Raw genomic sequence first — 24,401 nt, 5'->3', positions numbered from 1 at the left:
TAAGGGTCACACCCTTCCTCAGGACAGGGCCAAATCAAAGGCCAAACAGTCTAGTTTTCGTGCCTTTCGTAATTTTAAGGCAGGAGCAGCATCAACTTCCTCCGCTCCAAAACAGGAAGGAACTGCTGCTCGTTACAGACAGGGTTGGAAAAGCAACCAGTCCTGGAACAAGGGCAAGCAGGCCAGAAAGCCTACTTCTGCCCCTAAGACAGCATGAAGAGAGGGCCCCCTATCCGGAAACGGATCTAGTGGGGGGCAGACTTTCTCTCTTCACCCTGGCTTGTGCAAGAGATGTTCAGGATCCCTGGGCGTTGGAGATTATATCTCAGGGATACCTTCTGGACTTCAAAGCTTCTCCTCCACAAGGGAGATTTCATCTTTCAAGGTTATCAGCAAACCAAATAAAGAAAGAGGCTTTTCTTCACTGTGTACAAGACCTCCTAGTAATGGGGGTGATCCACCCAGTTCCGCGGACGGAACAAGGGCAAGGATTTTACTCAAATCTGTTTGTGGTTCCCAAGAAAGAGGGAACCTTCAGACCAATCTTGGACCTAAAAATCTTAAACAAGTTCCTAAGAGTTCCATCATTCAAAATGGAAACTATTCGAACCATCCTACCCATGATCCAAGAGGGTCAGTATATGACCACAGTGGACTTAAAGGATGCCTACCTTCACATACCGATTCACAAAGATCATTATCGGTACCTAAGGTTTGCCTTTCTAGACAGGCATTACCAGTTTGTAGCTCTTCCCTTCGGGTTAGCTACGGCTCCGATAATTTTTACAAAGGTTCTGGGCTCGCTTCTGGCGGTACTAAGACCGCGAGGCATAGCGGTGGCTCCGTACCTAGACGACATTCTGATACAAGCGTCAAGTTTTCAAAATGCAAAGTCTCATACAGAGATAGTTCTAGCATTTCTGAGGTCGCATGGGTGGAAAGTGAACATGGAAAAGAGTTCTCTGTTACCACTCACAAGGGTTCCCTTTCTAGGGACTCTTATAGATTCTGTAGAGATGAAGATTTACCTGACGGAGTCCAGGTTATCAAAAATCCTAAATGCTTGCCGTGTCCTTCATTCCATTCCAAGCCCATCAGTAGCTCAGTGCATGGAAGTAATCGGCTTAATGGTCGCGGCAATGGACATAGTGCCATTTGCGCGCCTGCATCTCAGACCGCTGCAATTATGCATGCTGAGTCAGTGGAATGGGGATTACTCAGATCTGTCCCCTTTACTAAATCTGGACCAGGAGGCCAGAGATTCTCTTCTCTGGTGGTTGTCTCGGATTCATCTGTCCAAGGGAATGACTTTTCGCAGACCAGATTGGACGATTGTAACAACAGATGCCAGCCTTCTAGGCTGGGGCGCAATCTGGAATTCCCTGAAGGCTCAGGGATCGTGGACTCAGGAGGAGAAACTCCTCCCAATAAACATTCTGGAATTAAGAGCAATATTCAATGCTCTTCTAGCTTGGCCTCAGTTAGCAACACTGAGGTTCATCAGATTTCAGTCGGACAACATCACGACTGTGGCTTACATCAATCATCAAGGGGGAACCAGGAGTTCCCTAGCGATGTTAGAAGTCTCAAAGATAATTCGCTGGGCAGAGTCTCACTCTTGCCACCTGTCAGCGATCTACATCCCAGGCGTGGAGAACTGGGAGGCGGACTTTCTAAGTCGCCAGACCTTTCACCCGGGGGAGTGGGAACTTCACCCGGAGTTATTTGCTCAACTGATTTTTCGTTGGGGCGAACCGGAACTGGATCTCATGGCATCTCGCCAGAACGCCAAGCTTCCGTGTTACGGATCCAGGTCCAGGGACCCGGGAGCGGTGCTGATAGATGCACTAGCAGCCCCTTGGGTTTTCAACATGGCTTATGTGTTTCCACCGTTTCCGTTGCTGCCTCGTCTGATTGCCAGGATCAAACAGGAGAGAGCATTGGTGATTCTGATAGCGCCTGCGTGGCCACGCAGGACCTGGTATGCAGACCTAGTGGACATGTCATCCTGTCCACAATGGTCTCTGCCTCTGAGGCAGGACCTTCTAATTCAGGGTCCTTTCAACCATCCAAGCCTAATTTCTCTGAGGCTGACTGCATGGAGATTGAACGCTTGATTCTATCAAAGCGTGGTTTCTCGGAGTCGGTTATTGATACATTAATACAGGCTCGGAAACCGGTTACCAGAAAAATTTACCATAAGATATGGCGTAAATATTTATATTGGTGTGAATCCAAGAGTTACTCATGGAGTAAGGTTAGGATTCCTAGGATATTGTCTTTTCTACAAGAGGGTTTAAAAAAGGGTTTATCCGCTAGTTCGTTAAAGGGGCAGATTTCTGCTCTGTCTATTCTTTTACACAAACGTCTGGCAGAGAACCCAGACGTCCAGGCTTTTTGTCAGGCTTTGGCTAGGATTAAGCCTGTGTTTAAAACTGTTGCTCCTCCGTGGAGCTTAAACTTGGTTCTTTAAGTTCTTCAGGGTGTTCCGTTTGAACCCCTTCATTCCATTGATATTAAGCTTTTATCTTGGAAAGTTCTGTTTTTGATGGCTATTTCCTTGGCTCGGAGAGTCTCTGAGTTATCTGCCTTACATTGTGATTCTCCTTATCTGATTTTTCATTCAGACAAGGTAGTTCTGCGTACTAAACCTGGGTTTTTACCTAAGGTTGTTTCTAATAGGAATATCAATCAGGAGATTGTTGTTCCATCATTATGTCCTAATCCTTCTTCAAAGAAGGAACGTCTTTTGCATAATCTGGACGTAGTCCGTGCCCTGAAGTTCTACTTACAGGCAACTAAAGATTTTCGGCAAACTTCTTCTCTGTTTGTCGTTTATTCTGGACAGAGGAGAGGTCAAAAGGCTTCGGCCACCTCTCTCTCTTTTTGGCTTCGTAGCATAATACGTTTAGCCTATGAGACTGCTGGACAGCAGCCCCCTGAAAGAATTACAGCTCATTCCACTAGAGCTGTGGCTTCCACCTGTACCTTTAAGAATGAGGCCTCTGTTGAACAGATTTGCAAGGCTGCAACTTGGTCTTCACTTCATACCTTTTCAAAATTTTACAAATTTGACACTTTTGCTTCTTCGGAGGCTGTTTTTGGGAGAAAGGTTCTACAGGCAGTGGTTCCTTCTGTTTAAAGTTCCTGCCTTGTCCCTCCCATCATCCGTGTACTTTAGCTTTGGTATTGGTATCCCATAAGTAATGGATGACCCGTGGACTGAACACACTTAACAAGAGAAAACATAATTTATGCTTACCTGATAAATTTATTTCTCTTGTAGTGTGTTCAGTCCACGGCCTGCCCTGTCTTTTTTTGAGGCAGTTCTAAATTTTAATTAAAACTCCAGTCACCACTGCACCCTATAGTTTCTCCTTTCTCGTCTTGTTTCGGTCGATTGACTGGATATGACATGTGAGGGGAGGAGCTATGTAGAAGCTCTGCTTGGGTGATCCTCTTGCAACTTCCTGTTGGGAAGGAGAATATATCCCATAAGTAATGGATGACCCGTGGACTGAACACTCTACAAGAGAAATAAATTTATCAGGTAAGCATAAATTATGTTTCTTTAAGAGAATGCAGAACAGAGTAGGATTACAATCTGAGCTGTATCTCTCCTTAGTATATAAAGTCCTGTAATACCCTGTGACCTACACAATGTACATTCTTAAAATAGAGCAAAAATAATTATAAAAAAAAGTGATTATATAATTTAAAATGTGGGCTCTCGGTGTAAATAAATGATTGGCAGTTATTTTTTTTTTTTGTTCATGTATATTTCCACTTCAGTTGAGGCACTTAATATTTATTAATGCTTTACTATTCTATTTTATCTAGCGCTATTCTGATTTCTCTTCTTGTTCATTTATCACTTCACACTATTCACATTTCTCTTTATAGATGCTGAAAATGTCATACTTGTTAGAATGGATTGTTTAATTTTTAAACAAAAGTATTAATTTACCATAATACTTAGAAACATGTGCATTGTTATGGTACTGAAACCAGTTTGTTTACCTTTAAAGTTGTGCCACGAAATGTTTTAACAAGCGTTATGACATTCTATATTTTGTATAATTAACTTCATAATTGCATGCTGAAGACATGTTTCTACATATAAATATGTGATCTGAATCTAATAAACTTGTTATGCTGCAGGACATTAATATCTTTAAAGTAATTAACAAGGTTTTTAACAATACTTCTTCATCCTCAATATGTGTCAACTACTTTCAAACTGTGTGTTATGCAGTTAATACCACTGTATGTGGTTAGATTGGTACTCAACAGATTCATTTTATAAATGGCAGAACAATACTTCTAGTGCCCCATTACAATTTTTATAATAAACTGATTTAAAAAAGAGATCCCAGAAATGAAAAGTTTATTGTCTTCATCTTTTTTTTTTTCTTCAGTTGGATGGGCCATGTGTATTGCAAATTCAAAAAATTCGAAATATTACTGCACCAAAGGATAATGAAGAATCTCAGGCAGCTCCTAGAATGTTGCGATTGCAGATGACTGATGGCCATACTAGCTGCACAGCAATAGAATTCAATTTCTTATCAAAACTCAGGTGAGTAAGTCTGTACCCCTATACCTCACAGCTGTACACCAGAATCAGATGTGTGGGCATTGCAAGGATACATTCCTGGCAGTATGTAGAGGTGTTTTTCCCTGCACATGGTCCCATATCTATACTATAATCGCACTTGTAACGCGCCCATCGGTGTCACAAAGTTGGGCACGCATCCTCAAAGGAATGTTGGCAGCGCGAGGCCTTTGCTGCATCCAGGTGGATTCTAAAAATGGCAGGGTGGTGAAAGTGGATTCTTTAACCACCCTGCCATTTTCGGAATCCTACGGGATGCAGCGAAGGCAAATGGAGCATTACAAAAAAAAACAACAACAAAAAACGCTGCAATAAGTATTAAAAAAAAAATCTAACCGCACGCAATAAGTATTTAAAAATAAATAAATAACCACCTGTACTAAGTATTATGAAAAAAATAAACGAACCACCCGCACGAAGTATTAAGGAAAAAAAACCTACCTAATAAAATCAACCCCTAAATCCTCAAACCCCAACATCGTAAACTACCTAATACTTCTATTAACCCCTATCCGCCAACCCCCAACAACACATTAAATCTAATTTACCTATTAACTCCTACACCGCCAACCCCCTTAAATTAACCCCTTAATTACAATTAAAAAAATACTACATTACAATAGAAAATAAAATTACATTGCGTTAATCTAATTACAGAAAATAAAAAAACGCTAACATTACAAAAATAATAAACAACACTATTCAAAATAAAAAAAATTAAACCTAATCCCTATGAAAATAAAAAGCCCCCCAAAATAAAAATAAAAACCCTAATCTAATGCTAAACTACCAAAGAAGCTTTCCATCTTAATGGGAGGAGAGTCCACTGCTTCATGCATTACTTGTGGGAAATATGAACCTGGCCACCAGGAGGAGGCAAAGACACCCCAGTCATTCTTTGCCTTTCGTCACAGGAGATTGGCAGAGAAGTGTCGGAAAATTCGGAGTAGTCTCTTATGAAGGGTAGTACTCTTCGAAATGGGTTTTAAGTAATCCTGTCAGCCTCTCAGTGAGAGCATGGATGAAAGTTAGAGTCTGGAGATGCAGGGAGTGTTGTCTCTGCGAAACCATACCGACTCATGTTAACAGTTCCTGGGCAATTAGCGTTGACGACTTTTGCTGCCTGCCTTTGTTCACTTAAGTCCATGTCAGGAGCGATGCTACTAACCTGTCACACTTGATGGACCGTATTCCTGTTCCACGGCATAGATTCTGGTAAGATCATTTCATTCTTGCACATGTAACGCAAGAAGACAGGGTCACAGTGTGTCTTTTTTTATCTGTATAGAATCAAGGGTTAATATCCCTGGAAAGGGGATTATTGAACAGGGGGGGATTTATGCATAATTACTTTATTGTGTTAATGCTACGTCATGTGTGAGATGAGACTCTAGCAATGTGTGAACAGTCAGGTGTAGATCGGCGCAGTCCTTTTTGGCGTGTTTTCTCTATAGTGCAGGGGCGGTCCTGCATGGCACTCCATGTGACCGGGTGTGGCCTCTTCAACTTCCTCTTTCCTGATCGGCATTTGCAGGAGACGTAACGTTTTCTCCGTGATTCGGATCATAGGAGGTGGTGAGTGCCCCGGCCATTGGTGTATAAAGGTGCCATTTAGTCTTCCACAGTCCGCATTAAAGGCGCAAGCTATGGAGGACTCTGATATGTTAGAGTATACTCTCTCTTTAATTAAATCTATTACCTGTGTTTATTGTGAGGAGGTTCAGGTTGATCCGCCTGCTCAGCTGTGTTCCACATGCTTTGATAAGATTACAATGTCTAGAAAGAATATTTAGTACTACTGAGCCGTCAACCTCTGAGTGTTCCCCGTCCCGCGAGTTACGTTCCCAATATTCATCTCTGATTACACATGTAGCTCCCCAAGGCCCTACTGATCCTCCCATGGGAGGGGCCTCATCACCGCCAGATTTCGCTGCCCAGTTGCATGCCCTACCACGCCCTGTGAAGCGCAAGCAAAGAGAAAGACAGAGCCTCCCGTCCCAGGGGTTATCTACTCCGTTGGATGTCTCTGAGAGATTATCCGATGAAGACGCTGCCTCTCACTCCTCGGACGGCGCTCTCTCTGGGACAGAATCAGCGTCTTCTAGATCTCCGGCTACGGAGGAGCCAGACTTCAAGTTTAATATGGAGCATTTGCGCTTTTTACTGAAAGAAGTGCTTGCTACGTTGGAGGATCTGGAACCAAAACTTCCAGAGGAACTTTTGATCCCTAAGCTAGATAGGGTTTATGAGGACAGGGTGGTGCCTCAGACCTTCCCAGTTCCCGTGAAGATGGCTACGATTATTAAGAATGAGTGGGAGAAACTGGGCTTGTGCTTTTCTCCCTCTACCTCTTTTAAAAAGCTGTTCCCTATTTCTTGAGCTATGGGGGGCCATTTCTAAGGTGGATGAAGCTAACTCCACACTCGCTAAACGTATGACTATTCCCCTTCAAGGATAGCTCGTCGTTCAAGGAGCCCATGGATAAAACGTTAGAATCCATGTTGTGAAAGATGTTCCAACTCACAAAGATGTTCCAACTCACAAAGATCACTGCGGTGGCTTGAGCGGCTACCATTGGTGTGACGCACTGTCAGCTATGGTCGAGGTGGAGACTCCCCTCGAAGGGATACAGGAAAAGATTAAGGCCTTAAGGGTTGCAAATTCTTTTATCTGTGATGCAAATATGCAGGTTATTCACCCCGTAGGGCTCTGTGGTTAAAGTCGTGGTCTGCTGACATGACTTCAAAGTCTAGATTACTGTCCCTTCCGTTTCAGGGGAAAGTTATTTTTGGTACAGGCCTGGATTCTATCATATCCATGGACACGGGAGTCTAGGGTGCTTTCCTTCCGCAAGATAAGAAGAATAAGCCTTAGGGCTCTACTTTTAGTCCCTTTTATTCAGACAAGTCTCAATGCCAGAAACCTGCTGCGAAGACTGAGCAGTCCAAGGGATCTTGGAAGCCAGCTCAATCTTGGAACAAGTCCAAGCAGAGCAAGAAGCCCACGGAGACAGTCGGCATGAAGGGGTGGCCCCCGATCCGTCGCTGGATCGCATAGGGGCAGACTATCTCTGTTCGCAGAGGTTTGCATGAGAGACGTACAGGACACTTGGGTTCTGGAGGATATCACCCAGGGTTACAAGATAGGGTTCAAGACTCATCCGCCCAGGGTCAAACCTATCCTCAAGACCAGAGAAGAGAGATACTTTTCTAGAGTGCGTAAGGGATCTCTCATCTCTCGGATAATCGTTCCAGTACCTCTAGTAGAAAGGGGTATAGGATACTATTCAAACCTTTTCGTTGTCCCAAAGAAGGGTGGGCATGTTCCTAGTCTTCGCCAAGAGCTGCCTTTTTCAAATAAAGATAGTAAGTGAACGAAGAAAAATTGATAATAGGAGTAAATTAGAAAGTTGCTTAAAATTGCATGCTCCATCTGAACGAAAGAAAAAAATTGGGTTCAGTTTCCCTTTAAGGAGGTTTTGGCTACATTGGACGACTTCGATTCGACGGTCATAGTCAACCCTTAGAAGTCTATTATGCTGAACAAGTACTTTGATGTTCCCTCCGCGGTGGAGGTATTTCCTGTACCAGATTGTGCTAAAGAAAATGTATGTTCACCAGGGTCTCCAATGGCAACCTGCAGTGTGTATTGCCACTGTTACCAGTGCGGCAGCATACTGGTTTGATGCCTTGTCTGATTCTATTCAGACATATACTTCTCTTGAGGAGATCCAGGACAGGATTAAGGCTCTTAAGTTAGCCAATTCCTTTATCACAGATGCTTCTTTACAAGTCATCAAGTTGGGAGCAAAAATGTCTGGTTTTGCAGTCCTAACTTGCAGAGCCTTATGGTTAACATCCTGGTCTGCAAATATTTCATCTAAGTCCAAGCTCCTGGTGATCCCCTACAAGGGTAAGACCTTGTTTGGGTCTGGCTTGGCTGAAATAATTTCAGATATTACAAGAGGGAAGGGATCTTTCCTCCCACCAGAATAAAGGGAATAAACAGAAGGGTCATCAGAATAATTTTCGTTCCTTTCGTAACTTCAGAGGTAAACCCTCCCCTTCTGCCTCTAAGCAATAACAATCCAAGCCTTCCTGGAAACCAAGCTAGTCTTGGACAAAGGGAAGCAGTCTAAGAAACCTGCAACTGAATCCAAGTCCGCATAAAGTGTCTGTCCCCGATCCGGGAGCGGATCTAGTAGGGGGAAGACTTTATTTATTCACTCAAGCCTGGATACAGGATGTCCCAGATCCCTGGGCGATGGACATCGCATGCCATGGGTACAAATTAGTATTCAAGACTTTTCCTCCCAGTGGCAGGTTTCTTTTCTCCAAATATCTGTAGACCAGATAAAGAGAGAGACGTTCTTAAACTGTGTCCAGGACCTGTCTGCCTTGGGAGTGATAGTTCCAGTTCCAACGCAGGAACAGGGTCTGGGATTCTACTCCAATCTGTTCATGGTTCCCAAAAAAAGAGGGAACTTTCAGACCAATTTTAGATCTGAAATGTCTAAATAAATTCCTCAGAGTTCCGTCCTTCAAGATGGAAACTATATGTTCCATTTTTCCCTTGGTCTAAGAGGGTCAGTTCATGACAACCATAGACCTAAAAGATGCGTACCTTCATGTTACTATTCACAAGGACCATCAAAAGTTTGAGGTTCGCCTTCTTGGACAATCATTTTCAGTTTGTAGCTCTTCCATTTAGACTTGCCACGGCTCCCAGAATTTTCTCAAAGGTTCTGGGGGCTCTATTGGCAGTGATCCGATCTCGGACCTAAAAGATGCATACCTTCATGTTCCTATTCACAAGGACCATCACAAGTTTCGGAGGTTAGCCTTCTTGGACAATCATTTTCAGTTTGTGGCTCTTCCTTTTAGACTTGCCACGGCTCCCAGAATTTTCTCAAATTTTCTAGGGGCTCTATTGACAGTGATCTGGTCTCGGGGTATTGCAGTGACGCCCTATCTGGACGACATTCTGATTCAGGTGCCGTCTTTTCAACAAGCAAACTTTCATACGGAGATCTTGTTGTCTTTTCTTCGTTCCCACGGATGGAAGGTGAATCTGGGAAAACATTCCTTGATTCCGGCTACAAGGGTAGTGTTCTTGGGGACCATAATAGGTTCCCTATTGATTGAAGATATTACTGACAGAGGTCAGAAAGACCAAGATTTTCAACTCTTGCTTTGCCCTTCAGTCCTTCTCTCAGCTGTCAGTGGCTCAATGCATGGAGGTAATTGGTCTGATGGTAGCTTCAAAGGACATTACCCCGTTTGCTCAGTTCCATCTAAGGGGTCTGCAGTTGTACATGCTAAGACAATGGAACGGGGACTTTGTGGATCTGTCTTCTCAAATAGATCTGGATCAGGTGACAAGAGATTCTCTTCCGTGGTGGTTGTCTCAGGAACACTTCTCCCAGGGAACCTGCTTCTGCAGACCTACCTGGGTGATTGTTACCACGGATGCCAGCCAACTGGGCTGGGGAGCAGTTTGGGGCTCGTTGAAGGCTCAGGGTCTATGGACTCTGGAGGAGTTAGTTCTCCCCATAAACATCCTAGAGTTGAGAGCAATCTTCAATGCTCTAGTGGTCTGGCCTCAGTTAGCCCCGGTTTATCAGGTTCCAGTCAGACAACATAACATCGGTGGCTTACTTCAGCCATCAGGGTGGAACTCTGAGTCCCTTGGCCATGTCAGAGGTGACCAGAATTATTCAGTGGGCGGAGACCCACAACTGCTGTCTATCTGCAATCCACATTCCAGGAGTGGACAATTGGGAAGCGGATTTTCTGAGACAGACTTTTCATCCTGGGGAGTGGGAGCTCCATCCGGAGGTGTTTTCTAGCTTGACCCTCAAATGGGGAGGCCGGAACTGGATCTCATGGCGTCTCGGCAGAATGCCAAGCTCCCAAAATATGGTTTGAAATCAAAGGATCCACAGGCCGTCCTGATAGATGCTCTGGCCGTCCCTTGGAATTTCTGTCTAGCATACCTGTTTCCTCCGTTCGCTCTCCTTCCACGAGCCATTGCTCGGAACAAGCAGGAAAGGGCCTCAGTGATTCTCATAGCACCGGCGTGGCGTCGCAGGATTTGGTATGCAGATCTAGTGGAAATGTCATCTCTTCCACCTTGGAGACTACCTCTGAGGAAGGACCTTTATACTTCAGGTTTCCTTCCTTCATCCAAATCTCACTTCTCGGAAGCTGACTGCTTGAAGATTGAACGCTTAATTTAATGTTTTTTTTTAATTAAGCGTGGGTTCTCAGAATCGGTCATTGAGACTTTGATCCAGGCTCGTAAGCCTGTGACAAGAAAGATTTACCATAAAATATGGCGTAAATACCTATATTTTTGTGAATCCAGAGGCTACTCTTTAAATAGTAAGGATTCCTAGGATTTTGTCTTTTCTCCAGGAGGGCCTAGAGAAGGGATTGTCAGCAAGTACTCTGAAAGGTCAGATTTCTGCCTTGTCTATTTTGTTGCATAAGTGGCTGGCGGACGTTCCAGGCGTGTAATCTTTTTGTCAGGCCTTGGTCAGAATCAGGTTTGTGTTTAAACCTGTTACTCCTCCCTGGAGTCTTAATCTTGTTCTTAAAGTTTTACAGCAGGCTCCGTTTGATCCTATGCATTCTTCCTTACCTATTAAAGGTAAGGTAAAGTTGAGCACACTACTTAACGCTATGTTTACTATTTTTAAAAAATAACATAAGTTTCATTCATCATTCAAGTAATATTTCACATAATTACATATTTTACTAACGTTGAACTATTGTTCCGACACCAATCTTACGTCCGCCCGACATTTTGGGAACTTTGATTGACAGTCGCTACCGATATTATAGACCAATCCGCTGTTTCCCCTTCAGGGGTTTAGCCCATCCATTCTGACGTCACTCGATGACTGAGCGCATGCGTCGGACTAAACTCAACCTACTTCCACCCGTGCTCGTTCGTGAGTCGCGCATGCTCAGTGTAAGTTCTGTAGCGATTGCTTTATTATCTTTCTGCCTGCGATCGACGGAACTCTTAGGGGGGTAGTTATCAACGTGTCTATTTTACCTGTCTTTGCCGGCCCAATACGCCCGCCTAAGCTCGCCTCACATCGCCGCCGCGGACCTGCAAAAATTCACCTAAGTTATCAAAAAAGCTGTCAAAAAGCCGCGCATCAAGTACGGGGCGATGAGCAGCGGACTGTGAGAGTTATCACTCATCCGATCTTGCTGCTCTTCGGCTTTTTGACAGCTTTCTTGCTAGCCTGTCACTAAGCACCCACACTAAACTACACTGTTCTACCCCTATACCGGCGCCCCCGGAGCCCCCTGCAACTAAATAAAGTTACTAACCCCTAAACCGCCACTCCTAGACCCCGCCGCAACTCTTATAGATGTATTAACCCGTAAACCGCCGCTCCTAGACCCCACCGCAACTCTTATAAATGTATTAACTTCTAAACCGGACACCGCTGCCACCTACATTATACCTAGTAACCCCTATACCGTCGCCCTCTACAATAATAAAGTTATTAACCCCTATCCTGCTGATCCCGCACCTCACCGCAACTAAATAAATAGTTTAACCCCTAAACCGCCGCTCACTGACCCCGCCACAACCTATATTAAATTTATTAACCCCTATCCTGCCCCCCCACACCGTCGCTACCTATATTAAACTTATTAACCCCTATCCTGCCCTCCCCTACACCGCCGCCACTGTAATAAAATTATTAACCCCTTAACCTAAGTCTAACACTAACCCTAACACCCCCCTAACTTAAATATTAATTAAATAAATCTAAATAATATTTCTATTATTAACTAAATTAATCCTATTTAAAACTAAATACTTACCTTTAAAATAAACCCTAATATAGCTACAATATAATGAATAATTATATTGTAGCTATCTTAGGATTTATTTTTATTTTACAGGCAAATTTCAATTTATTTTAACTAGGTACAATAGCTATTAAATAGTTATTAACTATTTAATAGCTTACCTAGCTAAAATAAAGAGAAATTAAGCTGTAAAATAAAAACTAACCTAAGTTACTATTACACCTAACACTACACTATACTTTAATAAATTATTCCTATTTAAAACTAAATACTTACCGGTAAAATAAACCCTAAGAAAGCTACAATATAACTATTAGTTACATTGTAGCTATCTTAGGATTTATATTTATTTTACAGGTAACTTTGTATTTATTTTAACTAGTTAGAATAGTTATTAAATAGTTATTAACTATTTAATAACTACCTAGCTAAAAGAAATACAAAATTACCTGTAAAATAAATCCTAACCTAAGTTACAATTAAACCTAACACTACACTATCATTAAATGGATTAAATAAATTACCTACAAATAACTACAATTAAATACAATTACATAAACTAACTAAAGTACCAAAAATAAAAAAAGCTAAGTTACAAAAAATAAAAAAAATAAGTTACAAACATTTTAAAAATATTACAACAATTTTCAGCTACTTACACCTAATCTAAGCCCCCTAATAAAATAACAAACCCCCCCAAAATAAAAAAATGCCCTACCCTATTCTACATTAAAAAAGTTCAAAGCTCTTTTACCTTACCAGCCCTTAAAAGGGCCTTTTGTGGGGGCATGCCCCAATGAATTCAGCTCTTTTGCCTGTAAAAGAAAAATACAACCCCCCACAACATTAAAACCCACCACCCACATACCCCTAATCTAACCCAAACCCCACTTAAAATAACCTAACACTAATCCCCTGAAGATCATCCTACCTTGAGTTGTCTTCACTCAGCCGAGCAGCGATGGAACCGAAGAGGAGACCCGGAGCGGCAGAAGTTATCCTCCAAGCGGCGCTGAAGAAATCTTCCATCCGATGAAGTGATCCTCCAAGCGGTGCTGAAGAAGTCTTCCATCCGGGGGATGTCATCTTCCAAGAGGCGCTGAAGAAGTCTTCTATCCGGGCGATGTCATCTTCCAAGCGGGGTCTTCAATCTTCATCCCGCCGACGCGGAACATCCTTCTTTACCGACGGACTACCGACGAATGAAGGCTCCTTTAAGGGACGTCATCCAAGATGGCGTCCCTTCAATTCCGATTGGCTGATAGGATTCTATCAGCCAATCGGAATTAAGGTAGGAAAAATCTGATTGGCTGATTGAATCAGCCAATCAGATTCAAGTTCAATCCGATTGGCTGATCCAATCAGATTGAGCTCGCATTCTATTGGCTGATCGGAACAGCCAATAGAATGCAAGCTCAATCTGATTGGTTGATTGGATCAGCCAATTGGATTGAACTTGAATCTGATTGGCTGATTCAATCAGCCAATCAGATTTTTCCTACCTTAATTCCGATTGGCTGATAGAATCCTATCAGCCAATCGGAATTAAAGGGACGCCATCTTGGATGACGTCCCTTAAAGGAGCCTTCATTCGTTGGTAAAGAAGGATGTTCCGCGTCAGCGGGATGAAGATTGAAGACCCTGCTTGGAAGATGACATCGCCCGGATGGAAGACTTCTTCAGCGCCTCTTGGAAGATTACATCGCCCGGATGGAAGACTTCTTCAGCGCTGCTTGGAGGATCACTTCATCGGATGGAAGATTTCTTCAGCGCCGCTTGGAGAATAACTTCTGCCGCTCCGGGTCTCCTCTTCGGTTCCATCGCTGCTCGGCTGAGTGAAGACAACTCAAGGTAGGATGATCTTCAGGGGATTAGTGTTAGGTTATTTTAAGGGGGGTTTGGGTTAGATTAGGGGTATGTGGGTGGTGGGTTTTAATGTTGGGGGGGATGTATTTTTCTTTTACAGGCAAAAGAGCTGAATTCTTTGGGGCATGCCCCCACAAAAGGCCCTTTTAAGGGCTGGTAAGGTAAAAGAGCTTTTGAACTTTTTTAATGTAGAATAGGGTAGGGCATTTTTTTTATTTTGGTGGGGGGTTTGTTATTTTATTAGGGGGCTTAGATTAGGTGTAAGTAGCTGAAAATTGTTGTAATATTTTTAAAATGTTTAACTTATTTTTTTTATTTTTTGTAACTTAGCTTTTTTATTTTTGGTACTTTAGTTAGTTTATGTAATTGTATTTAATTGTAGTTATTTGTAGGTAATTTATTTAATTCATTTAATGATAGTGTAGTGTTAGGTTTAATTGTATCTTAGGTTAGGATTTATTTTACAGGTAATTTTGTATTACTTTTAGCTAGGTAGTTATTAAATAGTTAATAACTATTTAATAACTATTCTAACTAGCTAAAATAAATACAAAGTTACCTGTAAAATAAATATAAATCCTAAGATGGCTACAATGTAACTAATAGTTATATTGTAGCTATCGTAGGGTTTATTTTACAGGTAAGTATTTAGTTTTAAATATGAATAATTTATTAAAGTATAGTGTAGTGTTAGGTGTAATTGTAACTTAGGTTAGTTTTTATTTTACAGGTTAATTTCTCTTTATTTTAACTAGGTAAGCTATTAAATAGTTAATAACTATTTAATAGCTATTGTACCTAGTTAAAATAAATTGAAAGATGCCTGTAAAATAAAAATAAATATTATTATTTATATTGTAGCTATATTAGGGTTTATTTTAAAGGTAAGTATTTAGTTTTAAATAGGATTAACTTAGTTAATAATAGAAATATTATTTAGATTTATTTAATTAATATTTAAGTTAGGGGGGTGTTAGGGTTAGTGTTAGACTTAGGTTTAGGGGTTAATAATTTTATTACAGTGGCGGCGGTGTAGTGGGAGGCATGATAGGGGTTAATAAACTTATTATAGGTGGGGACGGTGTAGGGGGGGCAGATTAGGGGTTAATAAATTTAATATAGGTTGCGGCAGGGTCCGGGAGCGGCGGTTTAGGGGTTAAACTATTTAGTTGCGGTGAGGTGCGGGATCGGCAGGATAGGGGTTAATAACTTTATTATAGAGGGTGGCGGTATAGGGGGGGCAGGATAGGGGTTACTAGGTATAATGTAGGTTGCGGTGGGCTCCGGGAGCGGCAGTTTAGGGGTTAATACATTTATTATAGTTGCGGTGGGCTCCGGGAGCGGCGGTTTAGGGGTTCATATGTATAGAGTAGCTTGCGGTGGGCTCCGGGAGCGGCGGTTTAGGGGTTAATACATTTATTATAGTTGCGGCGGGGTCAGGGAGCGGCGGTTTAGGGGTTAATATGTATAGAGTAGCTTGCGGTGGGCTCCGGGAGCGGCGGTTTAGGGGTTAATACATTTATTATAGTTGCGGCGGGGGCAGGGAGCGGCGGTTTAGGGGTTAATATGTATAGAGTAGCTTGCGGTGGGCTCCGGGAGCAGCGGTTTAGGGGGTAATAACTTTATTTAGTTGCGGCGGTGTAGGGGGACAGATTAGGGGTGTTTAGACTCGGGGTACATGTTAGGATGTTAGGTGCAGACAGCTCCCATAGGAATCAATGGGATATCTGGCAGCAGCGAACTTGTACTTTCGCTATGGTCAGACTCCCATTGATTCCTATGGGATCCGCCGCCTCCAGGGCGGCGGTTTGAAAACCAGGTACGCTGGGCTGGAAAAGTGCCGAGCGTACCTGCTAGTTTTTTGATAACTAGCAAAAGTAGTCAGATTGTGCCGAACTTGTGTGCGGAACATCTGGAGTGACGTAAGAATCGATCTGTGTCGGACTGAGTCTGGCGGATCGAAGTTTACGTCACAAAATACTACTTTTGCCGGTCTCTAGCCTTTGATAACTAAGGCAAATCAACCTCGCCACAAATACGCTGCGGAATTCCAGCGTATTTGAGGTTGACGGCTTGATAACTAGGCCCCCTAGGCTCAATGAATCAATTGTTACAATCTCAACAATGTATCTGGCAGTGGGGGAAGTGGCGCATGCGCATAAGATCTATAGAATCTGTGAACGCACATTGAGCTGACGTAAGCAGAGGGGTGAGACCGCTCGCTGAAATAACATATAGAAACACGGAAGTGGCATGGGGGAGGAGAATTGAATACAACGTTAGGAATTATAAACTTTGGATTTCAGGTAAACAACATAATATAACAAAAAACAAAGTTAGGGACTAGCTTATGGCTAATTAGTACTTTGATTATATGGATTCAATAGCCCTAAACTTTACCTTACCTTTAAGATGTTATCTTGGAAGGTTTGTTGCCATTTCTTCTGCTAGGAGAGTCTCTGAGCTCTCTGCGTTACAGTATGATTCCCTTTACCTTGTCTTTCATTCTGATAAGGTGGTTCTGTGTACTGAGTTCGGTTTTCTTCCTAAAGTTGTTTCGGACAGGAATATTAATCAGGAAATTGTGTTCTTTCTTTGTGTCCTAACCCTTCTTCTCATAAGGAACGTTTGTTGCACTACCTAGATGTGGTGTGTGTGCTGAAATTCTACTTGCAGGCGACTAAGGACTTTTGCCAGTCTGCTGCTTTGTTTGTCTGTTTCTCTGGGAAACACAAGGGTCAGAAAGCTGCAGCTACTTTTTTTTCGCTCTGGCTGAAAAGTATAATTCCTTTTAATTAATTGGCCTATGAATCTGCTGGACAGCAGCCTCCTAAAAGAATCACGTCTCACTCCACAAGGGCTGTTTCTTCTTCCTGGGCCTTCAAAAATTAAGCTTCTGTGGAACAGATCTGCAAGGCTGCAACTTGGTCCTCTCTGCATACTTTTTCTAAATTTTCTAAATTCTTTTAGGAGAAAGGTTCTTCAAGCAGTGGTACCTTCTGTTTAGGTTACCTGTCTTGTCCCTCCCTTATCTGTGTCCTCTAGCTTGGGTATTGATTCCCAAAAGTAATTGATGATGATCCATGGACTTACCATGTCATTAGAAAGAAAACAAAATTTATGCTTACCTGATAAATGTATTTCTTGACACGATGAGTCCACGGCCCGTCCTGTTTTTTTTGTTTTTTTCTTCAGACAGTTTTTGTTATTTAAACCTCAGGCACCTCTGCACCTTCTGTTTCCTTTTCTCCTATCCTTTGGTTGATTGGCTGGGGTTTGTGGGAGGGGAAGTGATACTTAACAGCTTTGCTGTGGTGCTCTTTGCCTCCTCCTGCTGGCCAGGAGTGATATCCCCAACAGTAATTGATGATCCTTGGACTCACCGTGTCAAGAAAGAAATACATTTATCAGGTAAGCATAAATTTTGTTTTTACTTTGATTAAAGTCAAACTTTGACACTCCTTACTGCGAGAGTTTTTTTTACAATCTTGGAAATTAAAGATTCTGATTCTGTGGTAATAAAACAAGTTAAATAACTTGACTTTATTTTTAACACGTCTACTAAGTTTAAAAAGATGGTAACTCTGCCATTTATAACGTTGAGCTTTGAAGTTTTTTTTTTTTAAAGTAGATAATGCAATTTCTAATCCTTTTTATTATTTTTTTCCAAAGAGACTCAGCTACTGGAGGAAAAGGCACCTGTCTTCCCTGGGTCAAAGTATCTAGAAAAAGATAGACATGTTGACAGTTTTCTTTGTTTTAGCCTTCTAGGAACCAAAAGTCTTCCTATAAACAGAGTTAGAGCTCGAATAAGCGCATATTGAAAAAAGTGACTCCAGCCTTGGCAGGTTTCATAAAAGAAAGACCTTTATTGTACCTTGGTCCACACCTGTGCTAGGTCCTTAGTCATGTCTGCAAAAGTATACACAGTCAAAACCCATTAATTAGATCATAGTGCCACCTATTGGGTATTATTAGTATCTCTTTATAAAAAAGTATTTCTTGTCTTATGGTGACAGCGTTAAATGGGTTGTACAAACAATTCTTAGTATACAAAAAAAAAAAAAAAAAACATATAGCCACAAAATATACAATTTAAATATGTGAAGCAACATTATAGATTAGAACTCCGCAAGAATATACAAGATATTCAAAATATTGGATGCAGAAAATCAGACGGGTATGGTAAGATAAGCAATGTAGTGTAGAATGTTCTCATAAATGGATTCTATTTGCAATCTAGATGACTGTGATAAGGGATGCTATCAACATGTACATAAGGGAAGGCATTTATCTAAATAATGACCAATCAAAGTCCTTGTTGAGGCCCCTTGGTTTTAAGGTTTGTAGCTTATTAATCCAGTACATTTCTTTAACCTTAAGAAGGTGCTTAGATCTACATGTTAAGAATTGTTTTATTTTGTGCCTCGTTTCGGATGATAAAAAATTCTCCCTTGATCATAGAGTTGCAGTTGCTGCAACTTAAGCATGGATAACAACCTGTCTTACCTGGGCCTATAGTTTTTTGTATACTCACTCTTTCACTACCTATATCAGCATGAACTAGATAGTCCTTTATATTCTTGTTCCTCTTATATGCTGACATTGGGGGGTTATCAAAGACACTAACACATGGATTAAGATTTTTTTAAAATGTGCCAGTGTTTTTTGTTGTTTTGCTAGCCATCAAGGTAAATTTGAGTCCCGAAACAGAAGTATTGAGATCATCAACAAAGCCTAGTAGGCTCTCTATGTCAGTTAACTTCTTAGACACAGTAGTCTATAAAGAAAATGTTTTTTTAAAAACAGACCTATATACCAAGCCAACAGACAAAAATAGCCTCCTGAGGTATGACAGCTATCATTCCCCAAATGTGTTTAAAGCATTACCTAAGAGCCAGTTTACTCAGGTAAAGAGAATAGTCTGTGACCCTCAACAGTGTAACAAAAGATTAGAAGAAATGGCAACTCAATTTAAAAAAAGGGGTTATCCGAACTATCTGATAAACAAAAACATGATGCTATCATCAGACAGATGAAAGAAAAAAGGAAAATAAGAGAGACTAATTTTTGTAAGCAAATATAACAACATGAGTAATAAAATCAATAGAATCCTTAAAATCACTGGCACATTTTGAAAGATCTTAATCCATGTGATAGTGTCTTTGATAACTCCCCAATGTCAGCATATAATAAGAGAAACAAGAATATAAAGGACTATCTTGTTTGTGCTAATATAGGTAGTGAAAGAATTTACAAAAAAACTATAGGCCCAGGTAAGACAGGTTGCTATCCATGCTTAAAGGGACAGTCTACACCAGAATTGTTATTGTTAAAATAGATAGATAATCCCTTTATTACACATTCCCTAGTTTTGCATAACCAACACAGTAATATAAATACACTTGTTACCTCTGTGATTACCTTGTATCTAAGCCTCTGCAAACTGCCCCCTTATTTCAGTTCTTTTGACAGACATCCATTTTAGCCAATCAGAGCTGGCTCACTGAAACTCCACGTGCATGAGCACAGTGTTATCTATATGAAACACATGAACTAACACCCTCTAGTGGTGAAAAACTGTCAAAATGCCCTGAGAGATGAGGTGGCCTTCAAGGGATTAGAAATTAGCACATTAAACTCCTAGGTATAGCTTTCAACTAAGAATACCAAGAGAACAAAGCAAAATTGGTAATAAAAGTAAATTGGAAAATTATTTAAAATTACATTCTCTATCTGAATCATGAAAGTTTATTTTGGACTAGACTGTCCCTTTAAGTTGCAGCGACTGCAACTCTATAATAAATTTTTTTATCATCCGGCACAAGGCACAAAATAAAACAATTCTTAACATGTAGATCAAAGTACATTATATACCTTATCAAATGTCCATGTGGCCTAAATTACATACAGAACACAAATCTAGCATAAGATGTAAAAACAAAGATGCCCCTGTTTCCATAACATCAGCCAATTAGGCTTCCAAATTATCGAAGGAATAAATACCCCCTGGAGAAATGTACTGGATTAATTAGCTACAAACCTTAAAACTAAGGGGCCTCAACAAGGACTTTGATCGGTCATTATTTAGGTAAATGCCTTCTCTTATGTACATGTGGATAGCATTCCTTATCACAGTCATCTAGATTGCACATAGCATACATTTATGAGAACATTCTACACTACATTGTTTATTTATCTTACCATACCTGTCTGAGATTTTCTGCATCCAATATTTTGAATACCTTGTACATTTTTGTGGAGTTATAATCTGTAATGTTGATTCACATTTTTTAATTGTATATAATGTGGCTATATGTATTTTTTATTATTGTATACTCAGAATTGTTTGTACAACCCATTTAACACTGTCACCTTAAAGGGACACTGAGCCCAAATGTTTTCTTTTGTGATTCAGATAGAACACCAAGGCAGAACATACAGTGATCTGAGATGTCATCACAGAATATGCAGCATGTCTGCAGAAAAAACAGAACCCATGTAGGAACTGTTAGACATGGTGCTTTAACTTTGCAGCTCTGTTCTTCAAACAGAGCTGTGTTCTGGCTGCACTGTTTAAGTGTTCCATAACACAGTGCATCGATAGCAAAGTGCTGTTTGACGTTAACAGTCATTTCTGCAGTAGCACTGTAAAGCAGCAATGGATTGATTATTAACTAGCTCTGAGAGTTTTTCAAACACTCCCCTAGCCTTTCCCAGTCTGCAAAGCTGTTTGTTCTGAATGTAAGACATTCTTATGAGCATTGAACCTTTTTATTACTACATTTCTATGTTAGACCAAGAGAAAAGGAAACACATATATTCAAGAGACATTTTACAATTTCTTTTTTTTTTGTCTGCAGCTAATTTGCAATGCAATTTTCAACTACTGTGCTATATTATAAAACATTAAAAATGGTTTTAATCTTTAGTTAACCAACACATTGCAATTAAACTGGTGCTTTAGTGTAACTGCCTAATTTAAAATTGAATTTTATTTAAAAAGTGCCTGCAGAAAAATTTTCACTAAAAAAATCTCATCGCAGAAAGGGAAAAAAAAAATTCTGCCTCCAGGAGTGGCATGACATTTTAAGCAACTTTCTAATTTACTCCTATTATATCAAATTTTCTTCCTTCTCTTGGTATCTTTATTTGAAATTCCAGAATTTAAGTTTAGATGCCGGCCCATTTTTTGGTGAACAACCTGGGTTGTTCTTGCTGATTGGTGGATGAATTCATCCGCCAATAAAAAAGTGCTGTCCAGTGTCTGAACCAAAAAAAAAAAAAGCTTAGATGCCTTCTTTTTCAAATAAAGATAGCAAGAGAACAAAGAAAAATTGATAATAGGAGTAAAATAGATAGTTGCTTAAAATTGCATGCTGTATCTGAATCACGAAAAATTTGGGTTCAGTGTTCCTTTAAGACAAGAAATAATTTTTTGTAAAGAGATACTAATAATACCCTATAGGTGGCGTTATGATCTAATTAATGGGTGTTGACCTACACCTGTGTACAGGTATAAAGGTAGCCTCTGTATATACTTTTGCAGACATGACTAAGGACCTAGTACAGGTCTGAAACGTTGTTGCTTTTGTGTGGACCAAGGTACAATAAAGGTCTTTCTTTTATTAAACCTGCCAAGGCTGGAGTCACTTTTTTCATAATTTATTGATACGGAGGGGTGGCTTACTTCTTACTCCTGTGCCTTATTGTTTTGGCTGCTGTTCCCCACTTCTTTGCTTTACTGGAATAAGGGCAAACGGACCAAGCAATCTTGTTCCTCAAACTCAGCTTGAAGGTGCAGCCTCTGATCCATATTCAGTTCTGGTAGGTGACTGGTTTAGTCTTTCTGAATGTTTGTTTAGTTCTGGTCGGTTCAGGATAACTGGGTTCATAACTTAGTTTCTCAGGGATACAGAATATGCCTCAGGTTTAGACCTCCTCGGGGAAGGTTTCATCCCATGTCTTGAAACCTTCTTTCTGTGTTTTCGCAATGTGGAACTTTTCAGTTTCAGAATTGGAATGGGATCTATGGTTTTATTTCAATCTCTTTAAATTTCTAAAGAAGTAGGGAATTTAAGTTCTATCTTAGATCTAAAAACTTGTATTAAATTCCTGAAAGTTCCTGAAAGTTCGTACTTTAGAAAGGGAAACAATTCCCATCATGTTATCTCTAGTCCAGCAAGATCAGTATATGTCCACAATAAATTTAAAGTATGCATACCTTCATATTCACAAGGATCATTTCTTTCATGTAATTGGCAAGAATCCATGAGCTAGTGACCTATGGGATATACAATCCTACCAGGAGGGGCAAAGTTTCCCAAACCTCAAAATGCCTATAAATACACCCCTCACCACACCCACAATTCTAACTTTGCCTCCTATGGAGGTGGTGAAGTAAGTTTGTGCTTGATTATCTTCTGTGATATGCGCTTCTCAGCATTTTGAAGCCCATTTCCTCTCAGAGTACAGTGAATGTCAGATAGATGTGAGGAGAGTATCGCCTATTGATTTTATGGTTTTCCTCATGGGAAATCTTTACAAAGGTTCTTTTCAAAGGTTCTCTGTTGTCGTAGAGATTCATCTCATACCTCCATTTTCAGATTGATGATATACTCTCTAATTCCATTACCTCTACTGTTACTGTTTCAGTACTGGTTTGGCTATCTGCTATATGTGGATGGGTGTCTTTCGTTAAGTATGTTTTTTTTTTACCTGGGGTATAGTCTTTCTTTCAAATTGACTGCTTTTTCATTATCGCAAAATGCTGATGGCTATTGCGTCATTTTTGGTGCAAAATTAGTCATTTCCAGCGTCTTAGTTGATGCAGAGTTTCCTTGCACAAGGTTGCGTCTGCAATGACGCAAGTGTGTAATTTCCGGATGTTGTTAGCGCAAAAAAAATTCATTTTGCGTTGTGCGTCATACTTGGTGCCAAATAATTTCATAATTTAAACCCCATTTCCTATATGCCTCTTGCCTTTTTCTATGTTCTGAGGGCTATGCTGTTTGCATTTTTTTCCCATTCCTGAAACTGCCATATAAGGAAATTGATCATTTTGCTTTATATGTTGTTTTTTCTCTTACATTTGCAAGATGTCTCAATCTGATCCTGTTTTAGAAACCTCTGTTGGAACCCTGCTGCTTGATAACAGTTCTACCAAAGCTAAGTGTATCTGTTGTAAATTTGTGGAGATTATATCTCCAGCTGTGGTATGTAATAGTTGTCATGATAAGCTTTTACATGCAGAGAATGTATCCATCAGTACTAGTACAATGCCTGTTGTTCCTTCAACATCTAATGTACATGATATCCCTGTGAATATAAAAGATTTTATTGCTGATGCGATTCAGAAGGCTTTGTCTGCTATTCCGCCTTCTAATAAACGTAAAAGGTCTTTTAAAACTTCTCATAAAGTTGATGAAATTTCAAATGACCGACAACATACTGATTTATCCTCCTCTGATGAGGATCTATCTGGTTCAGAAGATCCTACCTCAAATATTGACACTGACAAATCTACTTATCTATTTAAAATGGAGTATATTCGTTCTTTGTTAAGAGGTGTTGGTTACTTTGGATATTGAGGAAACTAGTCCTCTTGATACTGCAACTAGTAAACGTTTAAATTCTGTTTATAAACCTTCTGTGGTTACTCCATAGGTTTTTCCAGTTCCTGATGCTATTTCTGATATGATTTCAAAAAAATGGAATAGGCCTGCTTCTTCAAGGTTTAAAAAATTGGATCCTTTGCCAGCAGTTAGTTTGGAGTTTTGGGAAAAGATCCCCAAAGTTGATGGGGCTATTTCTACTCTTGCCAAAGTACTACTATTCCTATGGAAGATAGTACTTCCTTTAAGGACCCTTTAGATAGGAAACTTGAATCTTATCTAAGGAAAGCTTATTAATATTCTGGCTATCTTCTCATGCCTGCAATTGCTATGGTTGATGTTGCAGCTGCCTCAACTTTTTGGTTGGAAAGTTTAGCGCAACAAGAAATGGATCCTGATTTGTCTAGCATTGTTCGCTTTCTGCAACATGCTAATCATTTTATCTGTGATGCCATTTTTTATATCATC

General features: G+C 40.5%; 1 protein-coding gene across 1 annotated transcript in view; it reads left to right on the top strand.

Moving 5' to 3' along the window:
• Positions 1 to 24,401, top strand: part of TDRD3 (tudor domain containing 3) — a gene marked incomplete in the record, with an annotated part of 1,228,671 nt that overhangs the window by 452,155 nt on the left and 752,115 nt on the right. The window contains 1 exon segment of the mRNA XM_053707943.1: positions 4,419 to 4,579. Coding sequence (XP_053563918.1) covers positions 4,419 to 4,579 — 161 coding nt within the window.

Source organism: Bombina bombina, chromosome 3 (genome assembly GCF_027579735.1).
Source record: "Bombina bombina isolate aBomBom1 chromosome 3, aBomBom1.pri, whole genome shotgun sequence".
NCBI classification, from domain to species: Eukaryota; Metazoa; Chordata; class Amphibia; order Anura; family Bombinatoridae; genus Bombina; species Bombina bombina.
This window is presented reverse-complemented; position numbering and strand designations above follow the sequence as displayed.